The following is a 15046-nucleotide window of genomic DNA, read 5'->3' as shown; positions in this document are numbered from 1 at the left end:
TTCATCGTCTCGGCCATGACTAGTGGCAGCAGCTTCAGCACGAGGTGAAAGTGGATCTTGATCTTTCCCTTTGACCTCCACATTTTTGTTCTCCATTTTTTAATGTGTGGAATTATATAGAATATATATATAGAATGTAGATGGATAGTATACTTAATGGATGACGAGTGACGACACAGAGGTAGGTACACAGCAGTGGCCCACCGTACTGCTATATATAGTATACTGGTGGACACTGTCAGCAAACTGCAAAACTGTCTAAAATGCACCACAGGTATAGAATGTAGATGGATAGTATACTTAATGGATGACGAGTGACGACACAGAGGTAGGTACACCGCAGTGGCCTACCGTACTGCTATATGTAGTATACTGGTGGACACTGTCAGCAAACTGCAAAACTGTCTAAAATGCACCACAGGTATAGAATGTAGATGGATAGTATACTTAATGGATGACGAGTGACGACACAGAGGTAGGTACACAGCAGTGGCCTACCGTACTGCTATATATAGTATACTGGTGGACACTGTCAGCATACTGCAAAACTGTCTAAAATGCACCACAGGTATAGAATGTAGATGGATAGTATACTTAATGGATGACGAGTGACGACACAGAGGTAGGTACAGCAGTGGACTACCGTACTGCTATATATAGTATACTGGTGGACACTGTCAGCAAACTGCAAAACTGTCTAAAATGCACCACAGGTATAGAATGCAGATGGATAGTATACTTAATGGATGATAAGTGACGGCACAGAGGTAGGTACACAGCAGTGGCCTACCGTACTGCTATATATAGTATACTGGTGGACACTGTCAGCAAACTGCAAAACTGTCTAAAATGCACCACAGGTATAGAATGTAGATGGATAGTATACTTAATGGATGACGAGTGACGACACAGAGGTAGGTACACAGCAGTGGCCTACCGTACTGCTATATATAGTATAATGGTGGACACTGTCAGCAAACTGCAAAACTATCTAAAATGCACCACAGGTATAGAATGCAGATGGATAGTATACTTAATGGATGACGAGTGACGACACAGAGGTAGGTACACAGCAGTGGCCTACCATACTGCTATATATAGTATACTGGTGGACACTGTCAGCAAACTGCAAAACTGTCTAAAATGCACCACAGGTATAGAATGTAGATGGATAGTATACTTAATGGATGACGAGTGACGACACAGAGGTAGGTACAGCAGTGGCCTACCGTACTGCTATATATAGTATACTGGTGGACACTGTCAGCAAACTGCTAAACTAGTCTAAAATGCACCACAGGTATACAATGCAGATGGATAGTATACTTAATGGATGACGAGTGACGACACAGAGGTAGGTACAGCAGTGCACTCTGCACTGTACTACTCCTATATAATATTAATTATACTGGTGGTCCCCAGTCCCCACAATAAAGCAGCACACTGTGAGCACAGATATGGAGTGTTTTTCAGGCAGACAACGTATACTGGTGGTCACTGTCAGCAAAACTCTGCACTGTACTCCTGCTATAGCTGCTCCCCAGTCCCCACAATTAAGCAGTGTGAGCACTCAGCACAGATATATCATGCAGCACACTGAGCACAGATATGGTATGGAGCGTTTTTTTCAGGCAGAGAACGGATAAAAACTGGTGGTCACTTATCAGCAAAACTCTGCACTGTACTCCTCCTAACAGCTGCTCCCCAATCCTCCCCACAAATAAGATATAAAGTAAATCAATCAACTTCTACAATAAACGGAGAGGACACCAGCCACGTCCTCTCCCTATCATCTCCAATGCACGAGTGAAAATGGCGGCGACGCGCGTCTGCTTATATAGAATCCGAATCTCCCGAGAATCCGACAGCGGGATGATGACGTTCGGGCGCGCTCGGGTTAGCCGAGCAAGGCGGGCAGGTTCTAACCTGCCTCGGACCCGTGTGAAAAAGGTGAAGTTCGGGGGGGTTCGGTTTCGGAGAAACCGAACCCGCTCATCACTAGCTTGTAGTCAGCAAGCCACAGAACCTGAGTAATTCATGATTGTCCCTGTTTAAAGGGATAGTATGTTAAGCATATTAGTACACAAATAGATACGTAAAATTGGGATGCAGTCAAAATGCCACACCACCAACCGAGTTAGAATAGAACCTGTGGTGAGCTAAGCTCACCACCGGTGCCGCAGCATGGCGAGCGCAGATTTCCCGCAAGGGGACTCGCTGCCTCCCTGATGGTATTCCTGCAGACGGGATGCCACTGTCATTATATTGACAGCAGGCATCCCGTCTGCCGGTATATCATACCAGACACATAAAATTATGTAAAAACTGCCAAAGTTTATTTAAAAAATGTATAGGGCTATTAGTTTTTGTTGATTACTAAAAACTTACGATATTCAGCAACAGTTTCTCCATGTCTATCTGCCTGGGTAACTCTCACAATAGGCCTGGGGTGGATATGTAACTTAAAGTAGCCCTGGAAAAATTAGTAGAAGTGGCCCCACATGTCAGCACCAGAGGTATACCATGAAACCATGGTGGCAGCACCACCCCTCACAAGTCAATAAACAAAACAGGCCCCACGTGCACATTGCCCCCCCACCCCGGAATCTTCTTTATGAGCCCTGTGGCCGTGTTCAGTATGGCTCCTGGGCTATATGGATGCATTTAACCCCTGCCAGAATACATAGAAAAACGGGAGATAAGGCCGCCGATAAGGGGGCGGAGCCTATCTCCTCAGCACACTGGCGCCATTTTCCCTCACAGCTCCGTTGGAGGGAAGCTCCCTGGCTCTCCCTTGCAGTCACTACACTACAGAAAGGGTTAAAAAAAGAGAGGGGGGCACTAATTAGGCGCAGTATTATTAACTATACAGCAGCTATAAGGGGAAAAACACTTATATAAGGTTATCCCTGTATATATATAGCGCTCTGGTGTGTGCTGGCAAACTCTCCCTCTGTCTCCCCAAAGGGCTAGTGGGGTCCTGTCCTCTATCAGAGCATTCCCTGTGTGTGTGCTGTATGTCGGTACTTCTGTGTCGACATGTATGAGGAGAAAAATGATGTGGAGACGGAGCAGATTGCCTGTAATTGTGATGTCACCCCCTAGGGGGTCGACACCTGAGTGGATGAACTGTTGGAAGGAATTACGTGACAGTGTCAGCTCTGTATAAAAGACAGTGGTTGACATGAGACAGCCGGCTACTCAGCTTGTGCCTGTCCAGACGTCTCATAGGCCGTCAGGGGCTCTAAAGCGCCCGTTACCTCAGATGGCAGATATAGACGCCGACACGGATACTGACTCCAGTGTCGACGGTGAAGAGACAAATGTGACTTCCAGTAGGGCCACACGTTACATGATTGAGGCAATGAAAAATGTTTTACACATTTCTGATAATACGAGTACCACCAAAAAGGGGTATTATGTTCGGTGAGGAAAAACTACCTGTAGTCTTCCTGAATCTGAGAAATTAAATGAGGTGTGTGATGATGCGTGGGTTTCCCCCGATAACAACTGATAATTTCTAAAATGTTATTGGCATTATATCCTTTCCCGCCAGAGGTTAGGGTGCGTTGGGAAACACCCCCTAGGGTGGATAAAGCGCTCACACGCTTGTAAGGGCTCTACCTTTGCCTGAGATGGCCGCCCTTAAGGATCCTGCTGATAGAAAGCAGGAGGGTATCCTAAAAGGTATTTACACACATACTGGTGTTATACTGCGACCAGAAATCGCCTCAGCCTGGATGTGCAGTGCTGGGTTGGCGTGGTCGGATTCCCTGACTGAAAATATTGATACCCTAGATAGGGACAGTATATTTTTGCCTATAGAGCATTTAAAAGATGCATTTCTATATATGCGGGATGCACAGCGGAATATTTGCCGACTGGCATTAAGTCTAAGTGCGTTGTCCATTTCTATCAGTAGAGGGTTATGGACACATCAGTGGTCAGGTGATGCGTATTCCAAACGGCATTTGGAAGATTTGCTTTATTAAGGGGAGGAGTTATTTGGGGTCGGTCTTTCAGACCTGGTGGCCACGGCAACAGCTGGGAATTCCACGTTTGTACCCCAGGTCGCCTCTCAACATGAGAAGACGCCGTATTATCAGGCGCAGTCTTTTCGTGGACAAGCGGGCAAAAGGTTCCTCATTTCTGCCCCGTGACAGAGGGAGAGGAAAAAGGCTGCAGAAATCAGCCAGTTCCCAGGAACAGAAACCCTCTCCCGCCTCTGCCAAGCCCTCAGTATACGCTGGGGCTTTACAAGCAGAATCAGGCACGGTGGGGGGCCCGTCTCAATGAATTTCAGCGCGCAGTGGGCTCACTCGCAAGTAGACCCCTGGATCCTTCAGGTGATATCTCAGGGGTACAAATTAGAATTCGAGACGTCTCCCCCTCGCCGTTTCCTAAAGTCGGCTTTACCGATGTCTCCTTTTGACAGGGAGACAGTTTTGGAAGCCATTCACAAGCTGTATTCCCAGCAGGTGATAATCAAGATACCCCTCCTGCAACAGGGAACGGGGTATTATTCCACACTGTTGTGGTACCGAAGCCGGACGGCTCGGTGAGACCGATTCTAAATCTAAAATCTTTGAACACTTACATACAGAGGTTCAAATTCAAGATTGAGTCACTCAGAGCAGTGATTGCGAACCTGGAAGAAGGGGACTACATGATGTCTCGGGGCATCAAGGATGCTTACCTTCATGTCAAAATTTACCCTTCTCACCAAGGGTACCTCAGGTTTATGGTACAGAACTGTCACTATCAGTTCAGACGCTGCCGTATGGAAGGTCCACGGCACCCTGGGTCTTTACCAAGGTAATGGCCGAAATTATGATATTCCTTCGAAGGAAGGGAATTTTAGTTATCCCTTACCTGGACAATTCCCTGATAAGGGTAAGATCCAGGGAACAGTTGGAGGTCGGTGTAGCACTATCTCAGGTAGTGTTGCGGCAGCACGATTGGATTCTCAATATTCCAAAATCGCACCTGGTTCCGACGACGTGTCTTCTGTTCCTAGGGATGATCCTGGACACAGTCCAGAAAAAGGTGTTTCTCCCGGAGGAGAAAGCCAGGGAGTTATCCGAGCTAGTCAGGAACCTCCTAAAACCGAGCCAAGTCTCAGTGCATCAATGCACAAGGGTTCTGGGTAAAATGGTGGCTTCCTACGAAGCAATCCCATTCGGCAGATTCCACGCAAGAACTTTCCAGTGGGACCTGCTGGACAAATGGTCCGGGTCGCATCTTCAGATGCATCAGCGGATAACCCTGTCACCAAGGACAAGGGTGTCCCTCCTGTGGTGGTTGCAGAGTGCTCATCTTCTAGAGGGCCGCAGATTAGGCATTCAGGACTGGGTCCTGGTGACCACGGATGCCAGCCTGCGAGGCTGGGGAGCAGTCACACAGGGAAGAAATATCCAGGGCTTATGGTTAAGCCTGGAGACATCACTTCACATAAATATCCTGAAGCTAAGGGACATTTACAATGCTCTAAGCTTAGCAAGACTTCTGCTTCAAGGTCAGCCGGTGTTGATCCAGTCGGACAACATCACGGCAGTCACCCACGTAAACAGACAGGGTGGCACAAGAAGCAGGAGGGCAATGGCAGAAGCTGCAAGGATTCTTCGCTGGGCGGAAAATCATGTGATAGCACTGTCAGCAGTATTCATTCCGGGAGTGGACAACTGGGAAGCAGACTTCCTCAGCACGACCTCCACCCGGGAGAGTGGGGACTTCACCCAGAAGTCTTCCACATGATTAAAAACTCGACAGGTATTGCGCCAGGTCCAGGGACCCTCAGGCAATAAGCTGTAGACGCTCTGGTAACACCGTGGGTGTACCAGTCAGGGTATGTGTTCCCTCCTCTGCCTCTCATACCCAAGGTACTGAGATTGATAAGATGGAGAGGAGTAAGCACTATATTCGTGGTTCCGGATTGGCCAAGAAGGACTTGGTAACCGGAACTTCAAGAGATGCTCACGGAGGATCCGTGGCCTCTACCTCTAAGAAGGGACCTGCTCCAGCAAGGACCCTGTCTGTTCCAAGACTTACCGCGGCTGCGTTTGACGGCATGGCGGTTGAACGCCGGATCCTGAAGGAAAAAAGGCATTCCGGATGAAGTCATCCCTATCCTGATCAAAGCCAGGAAGGATGTAACCGCAAAAACATTATCACCGCAATTGGCGAAAATATGTTGCGTGGTGCGAGGCCAGTAAGGCCCGACGGAGGAAATTCAACTGGGTCGATTCCTACATTTCCTGCAAACAGGAGTGTCTATGGGCCTGAAATTGGGGTCCATTAAGGTTCAAATTTCGGCCCTGTCAATTTTCTTCCAAAAAGAACTAGCTTCAGTCCCTGAAGTTCAGACGTTTGTAAAAGGGGTACTGCATATACAGCCTCCTTTTGTGCCTCCAGTGGCACTTTGGGATCTCAATGTAGTTTTGGGTTCCAAAAGTCACATTGGTTTGAACCACTTAAATCTGTGGAGTTAAAATATCTCACATGAAAAGTGGTCATGCTGTTGGCCCTGGCCTGGGCCAGGCGCGTGTCAGAATTGGCGGCTTTATCCTGAAAAAGCCCTTATCTGATTTTCCATTCGGACAGGGCGGAATTGAGGACTCGTCCTCAGTTTCTCCCCAAGGTGGTTTCAGCGTTTCACCTGAACCAACCTATTGTGGTGCCTGCGGTTACTAGGGACTTGGAGGCCTCCAAGTTGCTAGACGTTGTCAGGGCCCTGAAAATATATGTTTCCAGGACGGCTGGAGTCAGGAAATCTGACTCGCTGTTTATCCTGTATGCACCCAACAAGCTGGGTGCTCCTGCTTCTAAGCAGACTATTGCTCGTTGGATTTGTAGTACAATTCAGCTTGCACATTCTGTGGCAGGCCTGCCACAGCCAAAAATCTGTAAATGCCCACTCCACAAGGAAGGTGGGCTCATCTTGGGCGGCTGCCCGAGGGGTCTCGGCTTTACAACTTTGCCGAGCAGCTACTTGGTCAGGAGCATATACGTTTGTAAAATTCTACAAAATTGATATCCTGGCTGAGGAGGACCTGGAGTTCTCTCATTTGGTGCTGCAGAGTCATCCGCACTCTCCCGCCCGTTTGGGAGCTTTGGTATAATCCCCATGGTCCTTACGGAGTCCCCAGCATCCACTTAGGACGTTAGAGAAAATAAGAATTTACTTACCGATAATTCTATTTCTCATAGTCCGTAGTGGATGCTGGGCGCCCATCCCAAGTGCGGATTGTCTGCAATACTTGTACATAGTTATTGTTACAAAAATCGGGTTATTATTGTTGTGAGCCATCTTTCAGAGGCTCCTCTGTTATCATGCTGTTAACTGGGTTCAGATCACAGGTTATACGGTGTGATTGGTGTGGCTGGTATGAGTCTTACCCGGGATTCAAAATCCTTCCTTATTGTGTACGCTCGTCCGGGCACAGTATCCTAACTGAGGCTTGGAGGAGGGTCATAGGGGGAGGAGCCAGTGCACACCAGATAGTCCTAAAGCTTTCTTTAGATGTGCCCAGTCTCCTGCGGAGCCGCTATTCCCCATGGTCCTTACGGAGTCCCCAGCATCCACTACGGACTATGAGAAATAGAATTATCGGTAAGTAAATTCTTATTATTACTACATAGGCCCCTAAATATTTATAGATAATAATTACAAAGGTAGGCTGAACACTTTGGTAAACCTGATAAATAAAAATCACACTTCACATGGCTGCACTGGAATTTGATACTACACTTGCTATATGTCTGATCAACTATGTGCAACCATGCAGCCTAGAAACAGAATGGCAGATCAGCACGCTTCATGTGTTTATATTCTAACCAGCTGACAAGGCAACCCTAAACATTTAATATATGTATAACTGAGAATAGCATGGAAATATACTGAAACCAGATGTAACTGCACATTTTACACAAATTACAAGTTTATATTTGTTTATCTCTCAACTTACTAACACACACCACTACAATATTAATCAGCTGCTGTCTGTCTTCACATGTTGCATTAAGCTGACACTGATTGGTCTCAGGTTCAATTAGCATGGTATAAATACCATGGACAAAGAGAGACACACAGGCTCTGCATGCTGAACCAGCAAGATTAGTATTGGAAACAGGAAGACAGGTGTGTTTATAAAGTGGGTAGTACTGTATATCTGGTTGGATCTGTTTTTGAGTGGTGGTTTTTTTCTACCCTAGAGGATCCTACCTGTGTACCTTGATGGCTTCTGGGTTGTTTGTTTGGGGTTATGAATGTGTGCTTGAATGCTGTCTAGGAGAGTTGTTACATAGCACAGTGATTAGTGAACTTTTTTGAATCCTGGAGCATTAGTATATCAAATGTTTTCAGGGCACCCACTAGGCCAAGGGTTTCTTATTGAGAAACTTAGAAATATTTAAGTAAACTTGTATATGTCATCCTTAGGCTGCCATATGGTGAGGGACAATATTTGCTTCTGTTTGTCCACATTTTATGATTAGCAGCCAGGTTTTGCCTATTCCATTGAACATAAATACTGACTTGGTCCTGGACCACAATCCAAGGCCCCAGGGTGCCACAGCACAGTCTGAGAACCACTGCTATAGCATTCTGTTCAGTTGGTGTGTTAGAAGAAAACCAAGTACTTGTCACCTGTCTAATCCAACCTTTCTGTGTTTTAATGTTTCTAAAAAAGCAGACCAGTATAATTGAGTCAAGTATCGGGTCAAGCCTTATAATGTACACCTACTATATTAAATAAAATTTTAGCTGATTATGTTTTGGGATCCATACCTGGAGTAGCCTAAATGTTTGCACTAACACTGCTATAAGAAATGCCAACAAAAAATACCACACTATAGCCCTTGTAAGACTGGGGTCGGCAATGGGATAAACACTGCGGCTAACTGATTATGCCCCACTGTGCTCCTAAACTCTGTCCAAATTTGGATGCGCCTCTCAGCATTTTGTTTTCTCAAACCTTCTCTGACCTTTTGCTCAAAAAATACTTTATTGGCAGGAAATGCTGAGTTGTGCAGTTATACATACGGACTACTTCCTGTGTAAGATGCACTGACTAAAAGCCCCCATACAATAACAATACTACTCCCCTCCACACATCAGATTTAAAGATTCCCCAATCCACCAATCTTTGCCCATGTATTAGTAGTTTATTTATTAAGTGCACACACCACCTGCAGTGCTTTTGTGGTGAATATTTGCACATTCACATCAGTCCCTGCCCCAGTGGAGCATACAATCTATATTCCATATCACATGTACATGTACACGCTTCAACTAGGGTTAATATTGGGAGCCAATTGACCTACCAGTATATTTTTGGATTGTGGAAGGACACCAGAGTACCCGGGGGAAACCCACGCAAGCAAAGGGAGAATATACTAACTCTGCACAGTTAGGGCCATGGTTGTAATCGAACTCATGGCCTCAGTGCTGTGAGGTAGTAATGCTAACCATTACACTGTCTGTGCTGTCCTTGTCATCACACCCGCCACCCCTCCCATTTCATTAGGAAGTCGGCGGGTGCCCTTAACTTTCATCAGCCCCATGGTCATTCTGGGATAGTGGGCAAGTATGTTTTGCAGTAAATACACCCATAAATTTCACAGGTTTATTTGTGTATCCAAATCAATCAATCTTTCATAATTATTTTTTTTTTTTTTTTTTATATCTTCCACTATAAAGTAGTGCTTTAAGAATGTCTGGTCGTGGAAAGAAGGTCCAGAAGGTGGTTGCTGCTGGTAAATCCTCCAGATCCTCTAAGGCAGGTCTCCAGTTCCCTGTCGGCCGTATCCACAGGTTCCTGAAGAAGGGGAACTATGCTGAGAGGATTGGCTCTGCAGCCAGCATCTACATGGCGGCCACCCTGGAATACCTATGTGCTGAGGTCCTTGAGCTGTCGGGAAATGCAGCCAGAGACAACAAGAAGTCCCGGATCTTGCCTAGACACATTCAGCTGGCTGTCAGGAATGATGATGAACTGGCCAAGCTGTTTGATGGGGTCACTATAGCGGATGGAGGAGTGCTGCCAAATATCCATGCCATTCTACTGCCAAAGAAGACCTCACGGGGACCATCCTCTGAAGAATCTAAAGCGGCAGAGTCTCAGGAATTTTAATTATTTGAACAGTTGCTTTTTCATAACTTGTACATTTTAAAACTTTATATTTTATGCTTAATTATATTAAATAAAAATAGTCAGAGCTGCTCTGATTTTTATCATAGATCCAATTGGACTGACTTTATTGAGTGTAGTCATTACTTTTGCACCTGTGAAAAATGATTACTCTGTCATTGAAGGGTTTTATTTTTCCCCTTTGTGGCTAAGGGGTTTGTTACAGCTTGGTTCTGGAAATCAAAATAGCCACATTAGAATAAATAGTGCTGCTGTATATCAAGTACTATAGTAATATAACTATCACAGTGGTTCCCAAACTTGTTTGATTCACGGTGTCTTAGAATATCAGATTTGTTTTTGTTGCACCCCTAAGCCAAAAGCTTCTTGAGAAATTTAACAAAATATTAAATTATGTTTATAGGTCATCCTTGGGTTCAATTTTATGTGGTGAGGAACAAGATTTGCTTCTGTATGTTAACCAATTTTATGATGGACAGCCACAAGCCGTGGCATCAGAAGGGGGGTGCAGCCCGCAACTGGGTGATGCCAAAATTTCTGCTCAGTGACAGGAGCAGCGTGCTGCACTGTTATATTATGTGCAGCACTCTCGTGGAGTGCTGTATGTGCGGTGCCGGCTCCTGCTCAGTGACAGGAGCCGGCACTGCACATACAGCACTCCACGAGAGGCAGCACGCACCTCCTGAACCGCCCCAAGTGACGAAAAACGTGGGTCGGGAAGCAAAGCCCTGCCCCCTCCTGCAAAGCCACCCCCCTTTTTATGCTGGCGCCGCACCGGGTGTGCAAGGCGTTGGTGACACCTCTGGCCACAAGCACGGATTTTGTTTCAAACATTGACAAATACTTTGAATTGGTCCTAGACCACCAACCCGATGCACCCCAGCACAGTTTGAGACCCACTGAACTATGCTAAAAGCCATTAAGAATTATTTTACAGTGCAACACTCAGTACATGGCATTTTAAGGTTGCGTAACTTAAGTACAGATATATCCTCTTACATCTGTGCTCCGTGCGCTTCTTCTGGTCGCATTACACAACACGTGAGTGCTGCGTGACTTGGTTGCACAGAGCATTATTTATTTTTATGGATATGTGTCTTAGATGCAAAGTAATAGGATGAACAAGCAGCTTCTGCTGATTAAAATGGCATGCCTATATTCTTTGTGTGACTATTTGCATACACAATGCTATGCTACAGTGTTTTCCATGAAGTCACTGTAACGTGGCATTTTAGATGCAGATAGCACTGCAATTACACACAATACAGGCATATTTTAATAAACTGAAGCTGCCTGTGAGGCTAAGACGTATTTTTGTGAGAAAACGTGCAAAAAAAAACCCACTCTGTGCTACAGAGTCCTGGCATGGTGTGATGTCATGATTTAGCTTGACTGATGCAAGGATGTAGGAGGACAGTAATTCATGGTTTTAGAAATTTTCTAACTGGTTTACGTTATTGGATGTCTCATTGAGGGCAAGGAATTTTATTATGGTAGCACTCTATACCGTGTTTTATTGGGGCAGCCCCGACTCGCTAGTAAAATGTCACAGGGGTCCATGCAGTAATGTGTATGGTCAGTCATTGGAGGTGTTGTCAGCCCGCAGAATATGGCATTATATAGTTTTAGATTTGCAGACACAGCCGTCTACCATATTACATTTATCAAAATCTTAACATAATAGCAACCAATTGTGTAATGTATATAAAATACAAACAATAGGTAAACTCATCTTTTCTGTACAATGGAGATGCTTTATCTGTACAAGCCACCATGCTTGCAGACTGATTAAAATCACTAATGACAAGTTGGCAGATAAAGGATCCTTCATTTGGATTAGAATCTCCACAGTGCCATGTTTCTGAACCTTCCAATGTAAGCATCCTGTCTTCATGGATCTTCTTTAACCCACTGGATGTAAAAGACAATGCTGAAATTGCCCAAATGTTGCATCTCATCACCTGTGATCTGAACCCTGCCTTTCTAATAATTGGCCCTGTATTTGCAAAAATAGTTCAGGTCTCTTTGCAGACGGTCCTTTTAGCTGAACCACTGAAGGAAGCAATTGGGGTTTAAGATATCTAGTGTAATACAGATACAGACTGCGTGACTGACTAGAGACTGGTATCAAACTTTCCTTTTCTAGGAACGATTGAGAAAGTGGTTGCAAGTCAACAGGAATCCCAACTGTCAACCCACAATATGTGTGATCCCATTCCACTCAGGATTCAGGAGAAATACACAGTGCTGAAACAGCCCTGGTATGTGTGCTTAATGATCTTCTGATGACAAGAGACACAGGTGCCTGTTCAATCTTAATACTTATGGCTCTCTAAAACATCTAATACCATGGACAATAGGATTTTGGTTGAGTGCCTTTAATTTCATTGGACTGGATGGCACAGTCCTTAGCTGGTTCAAATAATTTATCACCAGCGTGGCAGAGTTTTGTCTGGAGTATAATTATCAGTGCAACTGACATTTGTTCCACAGAGTTCTATACTATCCTCCATGATTTTTTTGCAAAAGGTTGACCTACTGTAGAATAGGTACAGTAGGAAAGATTGACCGTCAAAAGGTTGACACAAAAAACTGTCGGTCATTTGTGAAAACATCAGCATTGTGTACAAATCAGAATTAGGCCCAGAATCCCCTCTAAAATTCTGCTTTGCAGTGAATATGTGACTGCGGCAGTGTGTAGTCTTTTAGTGCTGTACATCTATCTAGGAAACCGTGAGTGTGCTGCTGACAATATGCAAATAGAGGACTGAGGTAGATGTAAGACCAGGGAGTCTGTGTAGTAGGGGCCAAGTTGGCTGGAGGTGTGAGATACCGGCCGATCACTTTTTTTTTTTTTTTTTTAAGCGGCAATCATTTGCAAGGCCTGGTATTGCCTTGTGAATGACTGCTGCCAGAAAAAAATAAAAATAAATCTGAGATCAGCCGGCATTCTGCACCTCCAGCAGACTCTGACCCTATTACATATGTACCAGTGGCGTGCGGTGAGCTCAGTGGCTGGTGAGGCACTGCAGCCATAATGTCTGCTGTGTCCCGCCGATGCCCGCCACCGCACCCAAGCCAATGCCTGCTACCACCGCTGTCCCTGGGTCAGTGGGAGACAAAGAAAGGCAGTGGGCGATTCCAGGGAGAAGGAGTGGGTGACAGCAGTGGGTGATGCTAGGGAGAGGGTGAGAGGGAGAAGGTGTTGCCAGTGAGAGGGTGATAACAGTGGGTGACGCCAGGGCAAGGATGACAGAAGTTTGTAACTGGGAGAGGGGGACAGCAGTGGGTGACGCCAGGGAAAGGAGGATGCCAGGGAGCTGGTGACAGTAAGAGGGTCACAGGGAGAGGGTGACAGCAGTCTGTGCCAGTTGTGGGTCACAGGGAGAGGGTGACAGGAAGAGGTTGATGCCAGGGAGTTGGTGACAGAAGAGGGGGAGAGGGTGACTGCAATTGGCACCAGCTGTGGGTAATGGAGAGAGGGTGACGCCAGGTAGATGGTGACAGCAGTCGGTGCCAGCTGTGGGCAACAAGGAGAGGTTGACAGGGAGAAGTTGACGCCAGGTAGTGAGTGACAGTGAGAGGGTAGAGCAGTCTGTGCCAGCTGTGGGTAATGGAGAGAGGGTGACGACAGGGAGAGGGTGACAGAAGTCGGTGCCAGCTGTGGGTGACGGGAAGAGGGTGATGCCAGGGATAGGGTGGCAGGGAGAGAGTGACAGCAGTCGGGACCAGCTGTGGCTGACGGGGAGAGGGTGACAGCAGTCAGTGCCAGCTGTGGGTGATGTCGAGAGGGTGACGCCAGAGAGAGGGTACCAGCAGTCAGTGCCAGCTGTGAGTGATGTCGAGAGGGCGACGCCAGGGAGAGGGTGACAGTGAGAGGGTACCAGCAGTCTGTGCCAGCTGTGGGTTAGAGGAGTCGGTGACAGTGACAGTGTGACAGGAAGAGGGTGACGCCAGGGAGAGCACATTACTGTCCCACTCTACCAGCAGTATAGAATACAACAGAAGGAGTACAGCCCTGAGCCTTGGGTCCCTGATAAAGCATGGGTGAACTCAGCCCATTATAAACTAAATTAGCCACCACTCTCCCCCGCCGCAGCCCCCGCCGTACACAGGTGTGCGCAGCACATTTTATTACCGGGTGCACCATCGTAGAGGCGTGTCTAGTACCACCTACCTACTAGGCATGTCTAACAACACCTATCGGGCGTGTCTAGCACCACCTACTGGCATTCTTTTCTATTCAATATGCACCTTACCTATATGGTGGTTTCTCATAACGGGGAACCTCTGAAGAAATGTATCCTTCCTGGGCAGACAGCGTCTTCAGTCGGTAATCACTATTCATGTAGGAGATCACATGATCCGGAAGATGCCTGTTTGTGTAGGAATATAACCAATGTCATCATCATACAACAGAGGTTCACCCAGAGTCGTGTCACCTCCTTCCCGCTGCATCTATCAGCCACGCCATTACCCCTTTCCTGCATCTCTCAGCCACACCATCATCTCCGCCCTGCGTCGTCTCTCAGCCACACCATCATCTCCTCCCTGCGTCGTCTCTCAGCCACACCATCAACTCCCATCTGAATCTCTCGCAATACCCCTCACTTTGTCTCTCATTCTCCCCACTTCACTCTGTGCCTCTGAGCCTCCCACCCTTCTGTCGGGTGGTCTTCAGTATGCCGAAAGTCGGGATCCCGGCACACAGTATACCGGTGCCGGAATCCCGACAGCCGGCATACCGACACTTATTCTCCCTCGTGGGGGTCCACAACCCCCCTGGAGGGATAATAAAATAGTGTGGCGCTCCTTTGCGCACGCCACGCTGTCGGTATGCCGGCGGTCGGGCTCCCGGCGCCGGTATGCTGGTCGCCGGGAGCCCGAGCGCCGGCATA

The 15046-nt window shown here is 46.7% G+C and overlaps 1 protein-coding gene and 1 long non-coding RNA gene across 3 annotated transcripts in view; one reads left to right on the top strand and one right to left on the bottom strand.

Moving 5' to 3' along the window:
• LOC135051304 (uncharacterized) overlaps positions 1-15046 on the bottom strand; it is a 109271-nt gene that overhangs the window by 91851 nt on the left and 2374 nt on the right. The window contains exon 2 of the long non-coding RNA XR_010242173.1: positions 14408-14524. This is a non-coding gene — a long non-coding RNA (uncharacterized LOC135051304). The remainder of the gene's footprint in view (positions 1-14407; positions 14525-15046) is intronic.
• On the top strand, positions 8040-10236 carry LOC135051303 (histone H2A, sperm-like). 2 transcript variants are annotated; one of them, XM_063957364.1, is made up of 2 exons: positions 8040-8137; positions 9684-10236. In XM_063957364.1, exon 2 carries the CDS (start codon positions 9711-9713, stop codon positions 10128-10130), a length of 420 nt encoding a protein of 139 aa, XP_063813434.1. In that variant the 5' UTR covers positions 8040-8137; positions 9684-9710; the 3' UTR covers positions 10131-10236. The 2 variants fall into 2 exon arrangements, with proteins under 2 accessions (XP_063813434.1, XP_063813435.1); XM_063957365.1 differs by having other exon boundaries at positions 8074-8150.

The sequence above is a fragment of the Pseudophryne corroboree genome, chromosome 2 (assembly GCF_028390025.1).
Source record: "Pseudophryne corroboree isolate aPseCor3 chromosome 2, aPseCor3.hap2, whole genome shotgun sequence".
Classification (NCBI taxonomy): domain Eukaryota; kingdom Metazoa; phylum Chordata; class Amphibia; order Anura; family Myobatrachidae; genus Pseudophryne; species Pseudophryne corroboree.
The sequence above is the reverse complement of the archived record's forward strand: the minus strand, read 5'-3'. Positions and strand labels throughout refer to the sequence as shown.

Excerpts from the sequence above, each read along its gene's own strand:
- LOC135051303 (XM_063957364.1), top strand. The coding sequence starts at position 9,711 with ATGTCTGGTCGTGGAAAGAAGGTCCAGAAGGTGGTTGCTGCTGGTAAA.